General features: G+C 32.2%; 1 protein-coding gene across 44 annotated transcripts in view; it reads right to left on the bottom strand.

Moving 5' to 3' along the window:
* RIMS2 (regulating synaptic membrane exocytosis 2) overlaps positions 1 to 17,041 on the bottom strand; it is a 594,152-nt gene that overhangs the window by 273,332 nt on the left and 303,779 nt on the right. For 25 of the 44 annotated variants that reach the window (XM_032316409.1, XM_032316411.1, XM_032316375.1 and 22 more), the window contains 6 exons: positions 14,789 to 14,856; positions 12,841 to 12,960; positions 10,212 to 10,311; positions 9,132 to 9,255; positions 7,226 to 7,272; positions 5,736 to 5,848 (listed from right to left, as the gene is read on the bottom strand). In XM_032316409.1, the coding sequence (XP_032172300.1) occupies positions 5,736 to 5,848; positions 7,226 to 7,272; positions 9,132 to 9,255; positions 10,212 to 10,311; positions 12,841 to 12,960; positions 14,789 to 14,856 (572 nt within the window). Of the gene's footprint in view, positions 1 to 5,735; positions 5,849 to 7,225; positions 7,273 to 9,131; positions 9,256 to 10,211; positions 10,312 to 12,840; positions 12,961 to 14,438; positions 14,648 to 14,788; positions 14,857 to 17,041 lie in introns of all 44 variants that reach the window. The other 19 variants (XM_032316364.1, XM_032316365.1, XM_032316366.1 and 16 more) reach the window with 1 other exon arrangement.

Here is a 17,041-nt window from a genome sequence, read left to right as displayed (position 1 = left end):
TCTTAGAATTTTTCAATGTAATCAACATAATAGGAAGTAAGACTGAATGTAAAATAACACTCTGGGGCTCATATACTCTGAAAGAATGAGTATAAACATAATCCAAGAGTCAAGAAATTTCAAGTTTCACCCTTAAACACACTACCACAGAAAAAAATCATAGTCCAAGAAGATGTTACATGAAAATGAATCATAGGATTATAGTGAAAAGTCATCTGTAGAAGAAGTAACTGTGTGACTTCTCCAAAATATGTTTAACAAAAGTTTAAAAAATATTAGACAAGTTGGCTTTAGCATTTCTTTAAAAAAAAAAAAAAAGTAGATAAAAGTGTGCAGAAGACACTGGATTAATTAGGTGATTCACATCTTAAGAATTTACACCAAATTCAAGGATTTAAACCCCATTTTAAACATTTATTAGGTATCACTCAAGATAACACTGTTCGTTGCTAATCCCACTTATTAATGATAATACCTCACTTCTTTTTATTTATGTAGTTCTTCATATTTTTCCAAGCTTTTACTGATACTTTATTGCAAGTTCATTGCTTCCAACAACATTAGGAGGTAGTTGCTATTATGCTACTTTGAGACGAGGAAACAGAGACACAGAAAAAGGCTGCAGACAGTTGCCTATACTCAAACAAAAAGAGTTTAAAGGTAGAAAATAAAGCTGGGTTCTAAAAAAACAAGAACAGAAAAGGAAAGAAGAGGAGAGAGGAGAGAAGGGAAGGGAAGGGGAGAGAAGAGAAGAGACAAGAAGAGAAGAAATGAGGAATGAGAAAAAGAAGAGAAAAGAAAGAAAAAAGAAAAGAAGGGAAGCCCAGTCTATTTAAATTTAAATCAGTCTATTTCAAATGCCCAGTCTATTTAAATTTAAATCAGTCTATTTCAAATGCCCAGAATAAAGTCAAGTTTTCTTTCTCTTCTGGCTTATTCTGTTATCACTTGAAAAGAGTTTCCAAATAACACTACAATAATCAGAATTTTGTGTCTTTATTAAGGCATGTCAATGGTTAAATCCGTAACAAAATTCAGATGCACATGTCTGGGTTTGGGGATGGATTTCAAGGCATTTAATTGTTTTCTTTCACCAAGATTCCATCCCATTCTTCATACTTCTCATGGATATCTCTCTTGTCTAATTCAAAGAGTTATAAATGGAGGCCTCAGACCTTTCCACTGTTATAAGGAAACAGATAATAGGCAGTCGGAGGACGGTTGCCTAATTCAACTATCATCAGATAGAGACTGTTAAGACATAAATCTAAAACCCAAGGGAAAGCAAACCTTAAAAGCAGGTATCAATCATATGAGTCATCTTTCTCTCTCTCCAAAAACCAAGGCTGTCTCAAATCTAAGCCATCTTCCTTTTCATGTGGAGACATTTCCAAAGGAAGAAAGAAATCTTTAGAAATGGAGTATGTTACTGATACCTTTCAGCATAATCCTACGCGGTTACTTCTCTAGCAAATGGACCAGGGATGTATGAAATGCATAGAGATTGACAAGGCAAGCTGAACGAAGGGACTAACAAAACACTCTATTTGGAAATAGATTTTATTTTCCTTGCTCTCTCACCTGTTCTGCCTGTTTTAGACCCAAAGTAGCAAGGTAATAGAAGGGTTTTGAAGTAAATATTACTTCACAAACTAAAAAAAAAATTAATTTGAGACAAACAGCATTTTGGAATAAATTAGTCCTTGAAGGCAAACATTTGACATCTTCTAAAATGGTCTCAAATGAGCAACTCACAGATTTCTGAAGTCGGTAGTCTACAATCTACGGTAATTTAAAACTAATCTTCACCTCTAAATTTATACATTGAACTTGACTATAAAAGCATATTTTTCTCTTGCTAGTTTTTTAAACGGAGATGATATGCAAACAAGACCCTAAAAGTAACCATTTTAAAGGGTACAATTCAATGGCATTTAGTACATTCACAGCACTGTGCAACCACTACCTCCCTCTAGTTTCAAAACCTCGTATTATCCCAGAATATACTGTACCTATGAAGTAATCAATCCCCATTCCCTTAACACTCCAACTCTTGGCAAGGACTAAGCAGCTTTCTGCCTCTATGGATTCTGGATATTTCCTACAGGAATGGTGAAATATTATATATGGCATTACAATTTGTAACTAAAAACATTAACGTATTTTAAACTGGAAATATCTGTTGAAACCTATAACAACTCAGTTACAGGAGTCACAGAAGAAGTGAATTTATACATAATTTGCTTTGCATTTTTAATATCACTCTACCATACTGCACTACCATCTTTAGGGCATTGCTTTTAGGCAATGCTTTTGGAATAAAAAGGTTGTGATGACGAGGAATAATAAACAAAAGCTCAAAGGAAAACACTTTCATTTACAGAAAGGTTTAAAAAGGCCATAGAATTTCTAAAGAGGTATGAAGAATACATACCTATTCTTCAGTTATCTATTCCACTTAAATGGGCATACAAAATGGATATGTACAATATTTGCAAATAATCACTAAAAACAGAGTCAGAAAAATATTAAAACAAGGTAATGTAGGGAAACATTATAGCTGCAAATCAACCACAGACCTAGGAGTTAAATAAAATATGACTGTCAAAAAGAATCAATGTGTTCCTATAGAAAGAATTTTGAGCCATTCCTCATTTTTAAAAAGAGTTGATGGCTGTCTTTTACCTCAACGTTCTACCAAAAACTAGCCAAAGATTCCAGATTAATTTAAAAATATTGAAAGAACTACAAAAGTAATCCTCTACAGAAGGGAACTGTTGAACTGTGTTAGAACACGAGTTTTAAAACGAATCAAAATTAGGGAGTGTTGACACTGAAAAGGCTAACCTATAGTCCAGGAGTCATAAACCTGAGCTCATACTGAGTTTCTCACCAAATGTATTAATGACACTTTTACAGTTATGCCCTAGGATAATAACAAGCGGCAGCAGAATTCAAGCATAGAGAGGAAATAACCTGCATAAATTTTTAAAAATCATCAGTAACCTTGAAGTGAACATTTAAACAACAATTTAAATTCCATGTATATTTCTATTTGAGAAAATATCAGTCCATGAACTGACAAATATATTAGGAGGTCAGCTCACATACCATACAAATTATCTTTGTTCTCTGCAATTAGCAACATCATAAACTTCTGAGTTATGAGCCCAGGTAAAATCTCACCAAAATAAAAATTTATAAAGGTAAAATAAGTAGAAGGAGATAGGAACTGTAATGTTACCTTGGGGATTCCTAGGAATTTTCCCAAAAAGTGACATATGTGGATGTATTTCCTAAACTCTATATCATTAGAGCAAAAACTGTCTCCAGTTCATAGGCATAGGATTAAATATATTAGAAATAATATATCTTGTGGTTTTTTGCATGCAAAGAATAAACATAAAATTAAGTTTCATGAGGATAAAATCCATGTCTATCTTATCACTGTTATATTCCCAGCAACTAATATTATGGCTGACCTAGGGTCAGAACTTAACATATATTTCTTGAAGAGATGACTGAAGATTCATGTTTATAGCAATATAAATTAAGAACAAACAAGATGTCCCATAATAGCAAATTAAATTAAAATGATATAATATATAATAATATATAATAGCTCTTAAAATAATTTTAAGAAAAATATTTACAGAAAAAATTTTCAAGAAAAAATGAACAATATGTGACTAAGTGAAAAAGCAGGTCTCAAAATACTATGAACAGATTTATCACTTTTGTTTAAAAAATCGTATGTATGTGAAAAGTTATATTTGAGTGGTGGGATTATAGGTGATTTTGATTTTTTAGTTACTTATCTGTACTCTCTAGATTTACCACAACAAATATGTATTATACTTATTAATGTTATCTTAATGGAACATACCCTTTCTAAGTCATAAGAAAGTGATAAAATGTACACATTTTACAATTACATGGACTTTAAACTAACACCATTTTATAAATGGAAATCCTATGACTTTAAATCATTAATAATACCCTTAGAAGTAAAACTTCATGTCTATATTTCCCCCAAATATTTAAGTCTTACCTTTTTAGTATATTCATTTTGAAACATGATAAAAAATAGCTGAATATGAAATTTGTCTAAATGCCTTTGCTATACTCCTCCATCTCCCCACACACCCCCGTTCCAATTTCTATAGGGCTTTGGGATTTCAAAGACAGTAACAAAATGGTACTTACTTACTATGAAAGTCTAACTTCCACTTCCACTGCCTCCTCCACCCAATGAAGCCAACACACACACACACACACACACACACACACACACACACATTTATGTACTGGCATCATCCAGCCATCCTAAGTATTATTTAAAGATGGACTATTTGAATGGAGCCAAAATAATTTAATAAATAAGCTTAATATTATCACTTTCTAAAGTGCTGTAAGAAAATACATATACATTTATAACTATAAATGACAACATCTATGCTGTCAATACATGTAAAAGAGTAAGTAGAAAGATGCTACTTATAAAGAAAATGAAAAAAGACCACTGTCTTCAAGTGAAAAAGTTCAATCTGTTTATGAGAGAAAGGAAAAGAAAATAATAAAGAGAAGAAATTCATTTTAGTAAGACATTTACAAGCTCCTAATAGTATCTCAACTTCTTTCTTGCATAATTTTTCTGTTATTGTCACTTTTGTGATCAAAATAGCTCCAGAATAGATATGTCTAATAACTATTTCAATAATTTTAATGTTAACTCTGTTTATACTTCCTATGGCTTTTAATTAATAAAAATTCTTCAGTAAAAATCAAACACCTCCTCTACCCCCAAAAAATAAAAGGAGAAATTACATAGCTGATTTTAAAAAAAGCTTTTCCTATTGTTCTTAAAATAACAGCCCAAGAATAGTTTAGTTTTCAATTATAACATTTTTATCCAAAATTCAATGTCTCGATTTTGAGAATCTAAATAGTTCTTAATACATATAAAATTGCAAGTTTAGTAACTCATCAGCATTATGTCTCTAAAATGCAACTGGATGAATTTAGATATTTTAATATTTTAAATAGTTTAAAAAGAGAATGACAATTGAAGAAATTGATAAAAAGTGAGGACTCAAATTTGCCAAGCTCTTCTAATATAGGCAGAATATACCTAACTGAATTTTTAATTTTTATACAAAATGTTCAAGATTAGGGATCACTTACTATGAAATCACCAGTATACTCAGTTATTATATATTTCCCCATTTATTCAGTTTTGGCTTGTGACCAAAGCTTTTCAAGTATAATACCTCAGCAATATTCATACCCCAATTATTTACTATGAAATTCATACCAAATTTCCTTAAACTTGAAAAACAGGGAATGTATATTACTTTCACCTTAAATATACATCTTTGTACAGTACAGCAATCTGATTTCTCTCAAAAGTCTAGGACAAATTATAGTCATTTTAATATACTGAGCAAAAATCATGACCTTGAATTTTGGAATAAAATTACTAAAGTAAAGGTTTTAGATATCCCCACAAATTCTCTCATTAAATTCCAGAAAATCTAATATAATCTAATAAGGAAACTCTATGCTAAATAGTTAAAGTTAAATTTCAATGAATCAAAACTACTGATAATGTGAAAACTGATGGTTAAAAGCACAATTAAATTTTAAAAAGGAGTTGGTTTACAAAAAGCTATTGTCATATAGTAATAACAGTACTTGGTATTCCAAAAAGAGAAATTAATGTAGTGATTACATACTGAAAGTTGTCCAGATAAGTATTGTGGAACATCCCTCAACATGCCTGGACTCATGGGAGAGGTAACGGAAATAGAAGGGCGATCCATTTTTTGAGATTCAAAAGAGCTAGAACCTGAAACGGTAATTATACATAAAGAACAATAATGATTATTCTTCCTTAGTATTTAATAATCTTTACCATACCGCTTTTAAATTATTTATTTATTTTTAAGACTTTATTTTATGTCTTTATTTTAAAGTCACTTATCATTGTAAAATAAAAGGAAAAAATCTACTTTAATAGTATATTCTTAATTATTGTAGTATCCGATCACTTCTCATCAACTCCATTGCTACCACCAATGGCCTAAGTCACCAAATAAAATACTAAATATCAAAATAGTTTTCTCACTACTCTCTCTGCTTTCATCCTTGACTCCATTTGAACTATTTTCCAACACAGTAGCCATATTTTAAAACATAAATCCTCCTCAAAACCAACCTGTGTAGTTCTGATTTCCCACAGAATAAAAGCCCAAAAGGAAGTAGACTTTACAGTGGTTCACAAACTCTATGCAATCTGGCTGCCATGTCTCCCCGATCCTTCATCCTTCCCCCTGCTCACTCCAGTGCAGCAATACTTGCCTCCTTGCTTTCCTCCGGCACATCCTAGGATTCCCTGCCTGAGACACTGCGCCACTTGGTCCCTGTCCCTGGAAACCTCTTCCCCCACATAGCCACTCTTCCAAATCTTTGCTCCAATCACTTCCTTTTCAATATGGTCTCCCCTGATCAACAGACTTCAAATGGCAACCCATCTCCTCTCTTCTTTTAGAACAGCCCTTACTTTATTCTCAATCAATCAAGAAACTTAGCTCACTGGAAAAAAGCCATTGGTTTAACATCTGAAATTGCACTCAAATACAAGTAATAAAAAGCACTTACATATTTAACATTACTTAAACTTATTTGTCTATTGTTCCATTACTACTCTGATGCCAAATCAGAACTACTATCCTGTTTTCTAAAAAGAGAAATTAGGATATGACTCACTAGATTGTCCCAAGCATTCCCCCCACTTACTGAGGGTTAGTTTACAAAGTAGTAAATTTTAAAATTAGAAGAAATTAAGGAAGGAGGGGGTGAAACTTGTAGGAGAGATGGGTATGTTCATTATTTTTGTTGTGATGATGTTTTCATTTGTACATCAAAACTTACCTCATTGTGTACTTCAGTGCAATTTATTATAGTGTACCTTAATAAAGCCATCTAAAAATATATAGTAGTTAAGAGGGCGTGATTAAAAAAAAACTATCTTAAAATATTCTAGAATTTTGTACTTTATCCCACAATAATATAAAATAATACTAAATTTTTCATTTATACAATAACTATGTATTTGATAATAAGATTATTCTATTTCTTACTTCATATTAATAGACAAAATACTTCATTTGACCCCTGGAAAAGGACAATATTAGTATTTTCTTCTAGAATGAATGAGACTTACTGGACTCCAGTTGTGCATGTGTGCTATCAGGGATTCTAGGGATATCTCTGAAATGACAGAACAAGAAAGCAAGAAATTGTTTCCACAATTAATGCAACTGCTATTTTTATGATCATCAATCAGTGTAAAATGAACAAAACTGTGTATGATAGTAGTGTTACATAAGTAAGAGAAAACAAGCCGTAGTACTTTATTGCTAATCAAAGTGTTCTGAACTAACCTCAACTACTTCGAAAGGAATAAACAGTCACATGATTTATAGAAGACTTACAAAAATATATTTCATTTTCTATGTGTTTTACTACATGACTGCCCATTCTAATAAATTTTTGAATTTAAGATAGGTTTTACAATATATTTGAATCCTATTCTCTTCTTTAATCAACAATATTGAGTTATAAATAAAGTATCACCACAAGAAAAATTTAAAGATTCAGATTGTGGATGAAAAATTTTTTTTTTAAAGATTTTATTTATTTATTTGACAGACAGATCACAAGTAGGCAGAGAGGCAGGCAGAGAGAGAGGAGGAAGCAGGTTCCCTGCCGAGCAGAGAGCCTGATGTGGGGCTCGATCCCAGGACCCTGGGATCATGACCTGAGCCGAAGGCAGAGGCTTTAACCCACTGAGCCACCCAGGTGCCCCTGGATGAAATTTTTTAAATGTATTAACTCCATTGAGGAAAAAATGCAAACAGGTTTTTCTTTGGGGCTTACAATGGTAACTGAATTTATGCCAAAAGTATGGACATTTTTGTTGGAGATTTTCCAGGACTGACAGATTTTAATAGTAAAGGTCATTCAGAAAAAGTATGTAAAAGAATATTTATGAATTTGAGATATTAAGCAAAAATATGATTATAGGATCCTTTAATACCAAGAAATATATTTGATTAATACACAAAGCTGATACACTGAAGTTTTACCATATTAAAAAGAAAAATGAAAAAGTTATAACTTCATGTGCCAGACTCATTACTTTGAAAGGAACACTTCAATAAAACTAAATTACCAATGTAAGTCATTTTCTCCAGCATAAAAAGAGATCAAAATAATATAGTCCAATCATTTCCTAAATGAATGACAACAGGGCATTGGTATTCTTAAAAAAAAAAATTAAAAATTAAGAATTTTTATAGCTTCCACCCTCAAATACTCTTACCCCAAACTTGCACTTAATAATTTGCTGTCATTGTATATATATTTTCTATAGCTTTTACTTAGTTATAGGTATATCTCCTACATTGGCTTAGAATATAAGCTTCTATAAGGGAAACACTGCTGTGATATTTAATGAGAAATTATCAGCATACAGTACAAAAGACTGTATTTGTTGCCAACTTTTGGAAATTGCTATTTGAATCTAGAGGTAAAATATTACAAATGCCACGGAGTACTTTGGTATTTGCTTATTTTTTGTCTGTTTCCTTAAACATATCATGTTGTTCCTTAAACTGTTCCCTCTGTTTAGGAACAGTGTATCCTTGGGACCTCTCTTTCCTATGTTGAAATCTCCATTTTGAAAAAAATATGTAAAATTCATTGACCCTTATTTTCACAATGTAGAGGACTACAGTTTGTGAACTTTCTTTTAGAAGTAATTGTTACTATAATCTCCTTCTCCTACTATGCCTTTAGCCCCCTATTAAGCTAATAGACAATAAAAAAAATAGACATCTAAATATTTCTTCTTCTATAATAACTATATATTCTGGCATGATCAGGTAAAGAAATGGCATGATTTTTGGTAAGCTGTTTTAGCAAAAAAAAAAAAAAAAGGAGAAAAGAAGCACTGCCCTCAAAACAATAATTTTTATAGAACAATCAGATTTTTAGATTGCATACTACAAATGTGCAAGAGTAGTCAACTTATAAGGTATGTGCATAAAATACACAAGCCGACTCACCCAATAGGTCTTGAAACAACAAGCTCCACTTGTGGTTCAGGTTTGGATTCCAGAATGATGTTATACACTTCTTCAAATGTGGCTCCTTGCAAAAACCTTCCATTCCATTCTAATACTTCATCACCTAGAGTGTATTCCAGTAATGATAATCTTAGAAAGAAAACTAATCCCATAAAATGCCTTTGAAACCAAAGCACTCTTAAACTGCAATGAACTTCAAAGAATAAAGTCACTGTCATGAAGTATGACATACTGAGAACAGCTCCATTGGCATAAAATTTGATGATAAGGATGATTAGTATTTTTACCCAAAAGGACAAAGGTCTGAGGGATAAAACTACATAAAAGTTATCTCTGTGGTTTCTAAATAGGAGTCTGATTCTAGAAATTATTAAAATCTGTTAACTCTTTGAAAATTTTATGACTATATTCTAGGTTTGTCAATATCTATGCAACACACTGGAGAGAGAGCACCAGCAGGGTGGCCGGGACAGGGGTGGCGGGGAAAGAAAGAAAAGCAGCAGACTCCCTGCTGAGTGAGCGGGGAGCTGTATGCTATGCAGGGCTCAATCCCAGGACCCTGGGACCATGACCTGAGCCAAAGACAGACATTTAACCAACTGAGCCGCCCAGGCACCCTACAGTTTCTTATACAAAAGGTTTAATACTTATCATCTTATCATATTCCCTTCAAGGCACTCAAGGATCTCTCCAATAGAATCCATTACCAAAGAGATAAGGAATCACACGTTGTAGAAAATATGTATTTATCTATAATGTTTGTTTCCTAAACTGTTGGAATTTTTTAAAAAATGAAGCCTTATGGGAAGCAAAATAGATTAATACTAGATACACAATAAGAATATCCATCAGCCAAAAGCATCAGTAAATATAAAAAGCTTTTTATCTAATGTGACTCAAGAAATAATAGTTACATTTTCCATTAAGAATAGAGATTTTTTATTTAAGTTAAAAATGAGTTCCTGATTTTTGGTCAAATCATTTCTAAGTGAGGATGACTTTTTCATAACTACTTCAGTTTAACAGTTTAAATATAAATAATCAAAGATAGAAACCTACCTGGTCTAAGATGTCCTACAGTATCAGCTAAACTTCCTTTTTTTACTTTGGTAATAAAAGCACAAAGCCGACCTGATTCAGTCATCTTTCCTCCTACAACCTTTTAAAAGAGAAAAGTGTTAAAACAGGCATATTGTTCAAAGGAACATAGTTGAAGATTCAAGTAAAAAATAACTAGACAATTTGTAGCTTTTAAAACTATAATATTCTAAAAATAATTTTTAATAATATGGTGTTATTAGAAACTGACTACATGTTCCATGAGTGGACTTTTTTTCACATATTCTAAAATTTTCACAATTATTTGTTAAAAAAAAATCACATACCTTAGAAAGAATTTAATAAACTGTAATTTCTCTCAGAATTGTTTTTATCATTTCCAAAAACATGCTCTTACAGTATTATATAATTATATTAATGTTTCTAGTTATAGATTTCAAATATCTTAATCACATAAATATTTGTTACTTTGACTATGGTAAGCCATCACAATTCCATTATTTAGTAATCTTTCAGGCTCATTGATTAATGTAAGTGATAATGATGGATTTTCCCTAAGAAAACTACAAAACTACTTAATCTCATTATAACTTATGTAAACTTCAGGCCATTTGCATTCCAATTTTTCTATTTTTATGTTTCTATTAATGCATATCTTTAAGAAAAAGGAAAAATAAATATTAGCAATAATGCTGTGGAGTCATATGGGTACCTGTAAGACTGGCCTCTTACAAAATTAGTGCTTGTGATCAACTACCATTCAAGCAATGTATCAATTTTATAGCATGTTAAGCAAATAATAGTAATTAACTTCATTAATAAGTTTTTTTTTCTCTAAATTGAGTGAATGTTATCTGAATTTTAAAAAATCACTGGCTTTTTCTATGTTATTTATTCCTAAGTTGCAGTAAAATACCCTCAGTTGCAATCCAGTTCTTATTAACTAATTAGTCCTATGTTTGATTCTGAAAATTAAATGTGCAGATACTATGGAATATTTTAAAACTTTCTTGGCTTGATAAACTTTAATAATAATAACTAATGATACTTGATACTACCATTATTATTAAAATCTTACAGTGTGCTAGCTACTCTGCTAAATGCTTGTATATTGCTGTATTTAAGTTTATTATAATAATTCAGTAAGCATTATTATCTCCATTTTATAGATGAGGAATCTGAGGCTAACAGAAGTTCAGTTCCCCTATGTCATGTTGCTAGTAATGACTTACCTGGGATTCAAACCAAGACTTCCTGCCCCTCTCCTTTTTACTGCTCTAACACTCTGTTGGACAGATCTGGATTTAAATCTCACCTCCATCATCATCTCTGTGACCACGGGCAAGTTATGACACTTCTCTAAACCTATTTCTCATCTGTTGCATTAAATAATCTGATAGAAGTAAAAGGCTCAGATCAGGGCCATCTGTGGGGCAGCCACCCAATAAATGTTAGTTGGCCAATTCCACTTACTCCCAAAGTTTTCTAACATCTCACTATATTCTATAGGACAACTTCCATGGCCATTGCTTAACTCTAAAAACCATTTACTCTTTTTTCACTTCAGTTGTTAATTCACCGTACAGACGAACAATAATAACAACAAACCAATAACAACAATAAAAAAATAAAAAATAAAAAAAATCACAGAGTTCTATTTGATCTACTTACCAAATAACTACCTGGTATTTTACAGTCAAATATAAATTAATATTTATAGTAAATCTCCTAACATAAGTATTTTTGAGTTTCCAGACTTTAAACAGTATTCTCTTTCTCCTACACACGAATACACACAACGCCCACATTTTCCTACACTTAAACAAAAATTACATTCTGATTGTTAAAAAACAAAATTCAACCGACTAAATTCGAAGATCTAATTGGCTTTATTAAGTGATTCATGAATTGGGCAGCATCTCATCTAGTAAGCTGAAGACAGGTCTGCTGAGCTCAACAAAAGAAAGGTTTTCAAAGGCAGAGAAAGGGCATTAAAATACACACACACACACACACACACGTGTATATAAATATATAAATGAGAAAAGAATTTATTAGCAAGGAATGCACTGTTAAGGCAAGACTGCCCTCCAAAAGGGAGACTTTCAATAAATTTCCTAGTATTGCCCAGGAAATTCCCATGTTGACTGGATAGAGGTTACACTAATGGGGGGCTAAAACTGTGGTAAGTTAGGGATATGGGGCCTTAACCTAAGTGATGCTATTTGAGGCCTGTGGTTTTCCTTTAAACACTGTGTCCTAAATATATACATTCCCAAGTTTGCATATTTAGTAATTGATTAAAGCCATTGTTTTAATAGTGTATAAACACAGATACAGCCTTAAAGGACAAACTGTATAAATAAAATAAGTTTGAGAGCTGTATTCAGGATTCAAGCATATCACTCGGGTTTATTTTCAAAATCATATATTTAAGTATTATTGTGGAATAAGTAATACTTGGAAATGAAAAGGTTTGGGGTAATGAGTGCAAATACTTGGGAATTCTTGGAAACAGGGGGAAAAAAAAACACCAAGTTGGCATAAATTGGAAAGAGTTGTTAAATTTTTGCTTTTCTCATAAATTAGTAAGGAGTGGAGAGCCAGAATCTCATATTTCATCACATACCTTCAAGCCAAGCATTGCTCCTGAATCTCGAGGCACACTTCCATCTTTTAGACGCTTATTCAACAAAATGCGACCAATTAAACGATCTCCATCTTTAGATGGCTGCCACGTCACAGGGTGCTGACATATTACATCAACAAACAAAAAAATTAATTTTCTTTTATGATAAATGACCCCTTGTTGTACAATATATCTAAACTCCAGATTTCCAAAGTCTTATGATTACACAAACCAGTTTGCATTTAACACACTGATCAAAAGGGCTTACTACATTATGCAGACGCTCAATTTTATAATCAAGATTTTTTGAAATCCAATTATTGCAAATTCTTACAGTGCCCTGACACATTAATGCAGTTATATTGTTCTATGAAATCTGAGAAATCTTGAAAATATATGCAAACTACCTATACACTGAAGATTAATTAAAAATTCACATAACAGAAAAGATAGATTGAAATTCTATGAGGTTAGATTCATTTAAAATGATATTTTAATATTCAAACACTACTGGAGATTTTGAAAGACTTAATTACAGTAATAGTTAAAAGCTAAAATTATAGAAACACATCAAATTTGAACCTATGACGGGGCTTCTTTGAAATAGGTTTCTAGATTAAAATTATAAAAATACGCAAGCCCCAGTAACTTTTCAGTTGAATCTGCATGAGAGAAAGAGACCTAATTCGAAGGTGAGGCTAGTTTATATTTCTCACTTTTTGTAGGTTCACTGGTTCTTTTGGGTCTTTAACCTATTTAGTAAATTAAGTTTATTAGATAATTCATGGTATATCCACTGTTAAATAAGCTTGAAAATATTAGGAGTTTATCTCTTTCTCAGGGCAGAGCCAAACCCTTTAAAAATCATGACACCATCCATTATAAATTGTATGTCAAATAACAAAGTAAACGATTTGTGTAATCACAGTTTCATAGTCATCGAAAAGTAACATGCACATCTTCATGCAAAATTTGGCAAGCAAAAGACAAGTTTCAATTTATATGGTAAAAAGATTTCAAAAGTCTCACTATTCTAAAAGCAAAAATAATAAATACCAAAGCAGATGGCAATGGTTCTAGTACTAATTAATACTACATTAAAATGCTATGACAATAAAACAAAAGAGCAAAATGACAGTGAAAGGGAAAAAAGAAAAACAACTTTTTCTGTGCAAACAGACCCAATTATCTCCCTTTTGCCTGGGATTGAAACTATTAATAATTTAATTTTCATCCCAAGGAAAATATATGCAAGCAATCAAATAAGCCAATCCAAAAATTCTTTATATTTGTGGTTTATAAAAACATCACAAAGTTCTCTCATGCGACCATAGACAAAGCATTCCTTTGTTCCTAATTTTTTATTTCATTTACTTATTTTTTGGTATGCCGTCCAACAACAAAAACAGCAAAGCAAGCAAGAAGTATTTTGGTTTGTTTGTTTGTTTTGGTTTTGTTTTTCTTTTCTGCACCTTAAGAAATGCTACATTGACCCTTGAAATGCCCTGTCCTTTTATTATGTTCTGTTTGAATGAGTGACAGAGAGCAAACGAAGACCAAATGAGCAGGTTAAAAGGCAGGCTCCACAACGTCAGTACCTTATCACTATGGCTATGCTCCTCGTTAAGGGTTGTGCTACTACAGGTATCTACCCCAGAGTCCTTAATCTGAGGCTCAGACCATTCCAAGTCCTCTTCCAAAGAGTGGCCACCAAAGTACATCATTTTCTTTTGTCTCTCAGACCTGGTGTTAGAGTCCGACAAAACTGCCTGCTCACTAGTTTTTCTTTTTCCCTTTTGACTGTCCCCTACAGGTGTGGGATAAAAATAAAACAAAAATAATAATAATAAAAAAAAGATACAAAAAAGAAAACATGCAAAGGTGTAAATAAAAAAGGAAAAGTGAAATGAAAAACGAAAATTAAATAGTAAGGCTCCACATGTCTCACCAAAGACATTGGGGAAGCCTCACTGCTATGCCAAGACGTATGGTCCAACCAGTTGTAATCCATGTCTCCTGTGAGAGTCAGACAGACAAAGAGTGCAGTAAAGGAGACAGCGAAAGAAAGGACAGACAAAGACATTATAAACATTTTAAACTATGTGATCCTGTCTGGTTTCAAGAACTTTGTCTGCAGCACTCACTATATATACCAAGAGAAAGCTAAGATTCCAAATGAGCCAAATTTATAGAATGTAGAATATAAAGTTTATGTACTCTAGATGGATCCTACAGATCAAAAGTTCTGCAAGAAGAGAAAAGGCTAATAATAAACAGGAATAGAAATGAAAAAATTATATATTTTGAAAAAGAAAAAGACTATCCACTGTGTCTGTTATTCATGCTATTTTTTTCCATGCTGGCCTACAGACATGAGTTTGTTCTCCAAAGGTTAAGAAACATTAAAAACAAAAAACAGAAAACAAAAAAACAAGTAATTAAATGTTGTTTCTGGATGTAGTATGATATTCTTTATAATGCTGAAACTCCCCCCCCCCCCAAAAAACAGGGTGGTTTAAAAAAGAAGAATTGGTTACACAAAAGATTAATTTTGTATGAAAATGAAAAAGACAGTGTCACTGAATTTCTATTAGTAAAAATAAAATCAACTTTACTTAAATATCATGAATTACTTAAAATTACTTTTGAAATTATTTTTCAAATTTTTTGCAGAAATTGCATTCTCATAAAAGGTATGTCTTTATAATAATTTTGTCAGATAATGTATATAATTGGCAACTAAGAAGGGATAGCCATTTCCCAGATTTATGTGCTCCTTATTTGCCTTACATTTAAAACAAATTCTTTTTATTTTATATGTGTACATATGCATCTTTTTAAGCTCCAGTCGTATTTTATTTTTCTTAAAACTATTTACTAAATACCTTCCATTTGCTATGTATTGTGCTAAGCTCTAGCATAAGGACTAAAACAGTGAGACACAGAACAGAGTGAAGATAAACACAATAAATAAATCATGAATGTCATACAGGAGAGTACACTATGAGAGAATATAATAAGTGCAAAGGGCAGAACTCTCAAACCACCATGAAACAGTATAATAAGAGCTAATGCAGATTTTGGAGTTAGCAATGACCTTAAAGAAGTGATCTTTAAAATAAGAAATGAAATATGTGGCCTAAAGCAAGAAGATAGGCAGACAGAAAGTGGAGGAAAGAACATCCCAGGAAGTAGTGAAAACAGAGTATTCTAGAACAACCAATGGAACACCAGTGTGTCTGAACCAAAAGGAATCCTAAATGAGGTGAGGCAGCACAAACCAGCTTAGAGAGGACTATTTATGCTATATTGAAGATCGTGGATTTCATTCACTGAAGGATTTTAAGCAAGATGTTGACATGAACTGATTTACATTTTAAAAAGATGAATCTAAGTACTAACTCAAATTGGGTTGGAAGACACCAAGATTAATAGGCATTTGCAATAATCCATGGGACAGGTAATTATGGCTGGAACAAAGGTGACAGCAACAAATAAGGTAAGAAAAAAGGGAACTGAGAGATGTTTTGGAGGTAGAAATAAGAGAATTAAGAAAGACTGAAAGGGGTACCTTAACTGGCTTAGCCAGTAGAACATGTGACTCTTGATCTCAGTGTCATGAATTTAAGCCCCATGTTGGGTGTAGATATTACTTTAAAAAAAAAAAAAAACTAAGACTGAAAGAGTCAAGGATAAATCCCAAGTTTCTGGCATTAACAACTGGATGAAAGGAAAAACTACTTAAAAGATGGAAAAAGCTGGAGGAAGAGCACTTTTTATTGGAAAGGGGTAGGAAGGAAATACTCTATTTATAGAATTTAAGATGTCATTGACTTTAAAATTCACATCTATTAAAATGATAGAAATATGCATCTTAGAATTTGTTAAGTATGGTGATTGATTTTGGATGTCTTTTTCAAAATATTTATCAGTTATTCAAGTAGGCATATAAAAAATTTGTTAAGCTGTAGCAAAGAAAAAGTCCGAGCTGCAGACATAAACTGGAATTACTAGCACACAGATTGGACTAAGTGGATCATTTAGAAACAGAAGATAAAGTAAGATACGAAGAGAAGCCCGACTGCATTCTAACATTTAGAGTTTGGATTGAGAAAAGGAGAGGCTGACGAGCAGGCCAGAAAGAAAAGGAGGAGGGAGGGAGATGGATTTCTCCAAGCCAAACAGAAGAGTTTCCTTGGCA

The sequence above is a fragment of the Mustela erminea genome, chromosome 16, assembly GCF_009829155.1.
Source record: "Mustela erminea isolate mMusErm1 chromosome 16, mMusErm1.Pri, whole genome shotgun sequence".
Classification (NCBI taxonomy): domain Eukaryota; kingdom Metazoa; phylum Chordata; class Mammalia; order Carnivora; family Mustelidae; genus Mustela; species Mustela erminea.
This window is presented reverse-complemented; position numbering and strand designations above follow the sequence as displayed.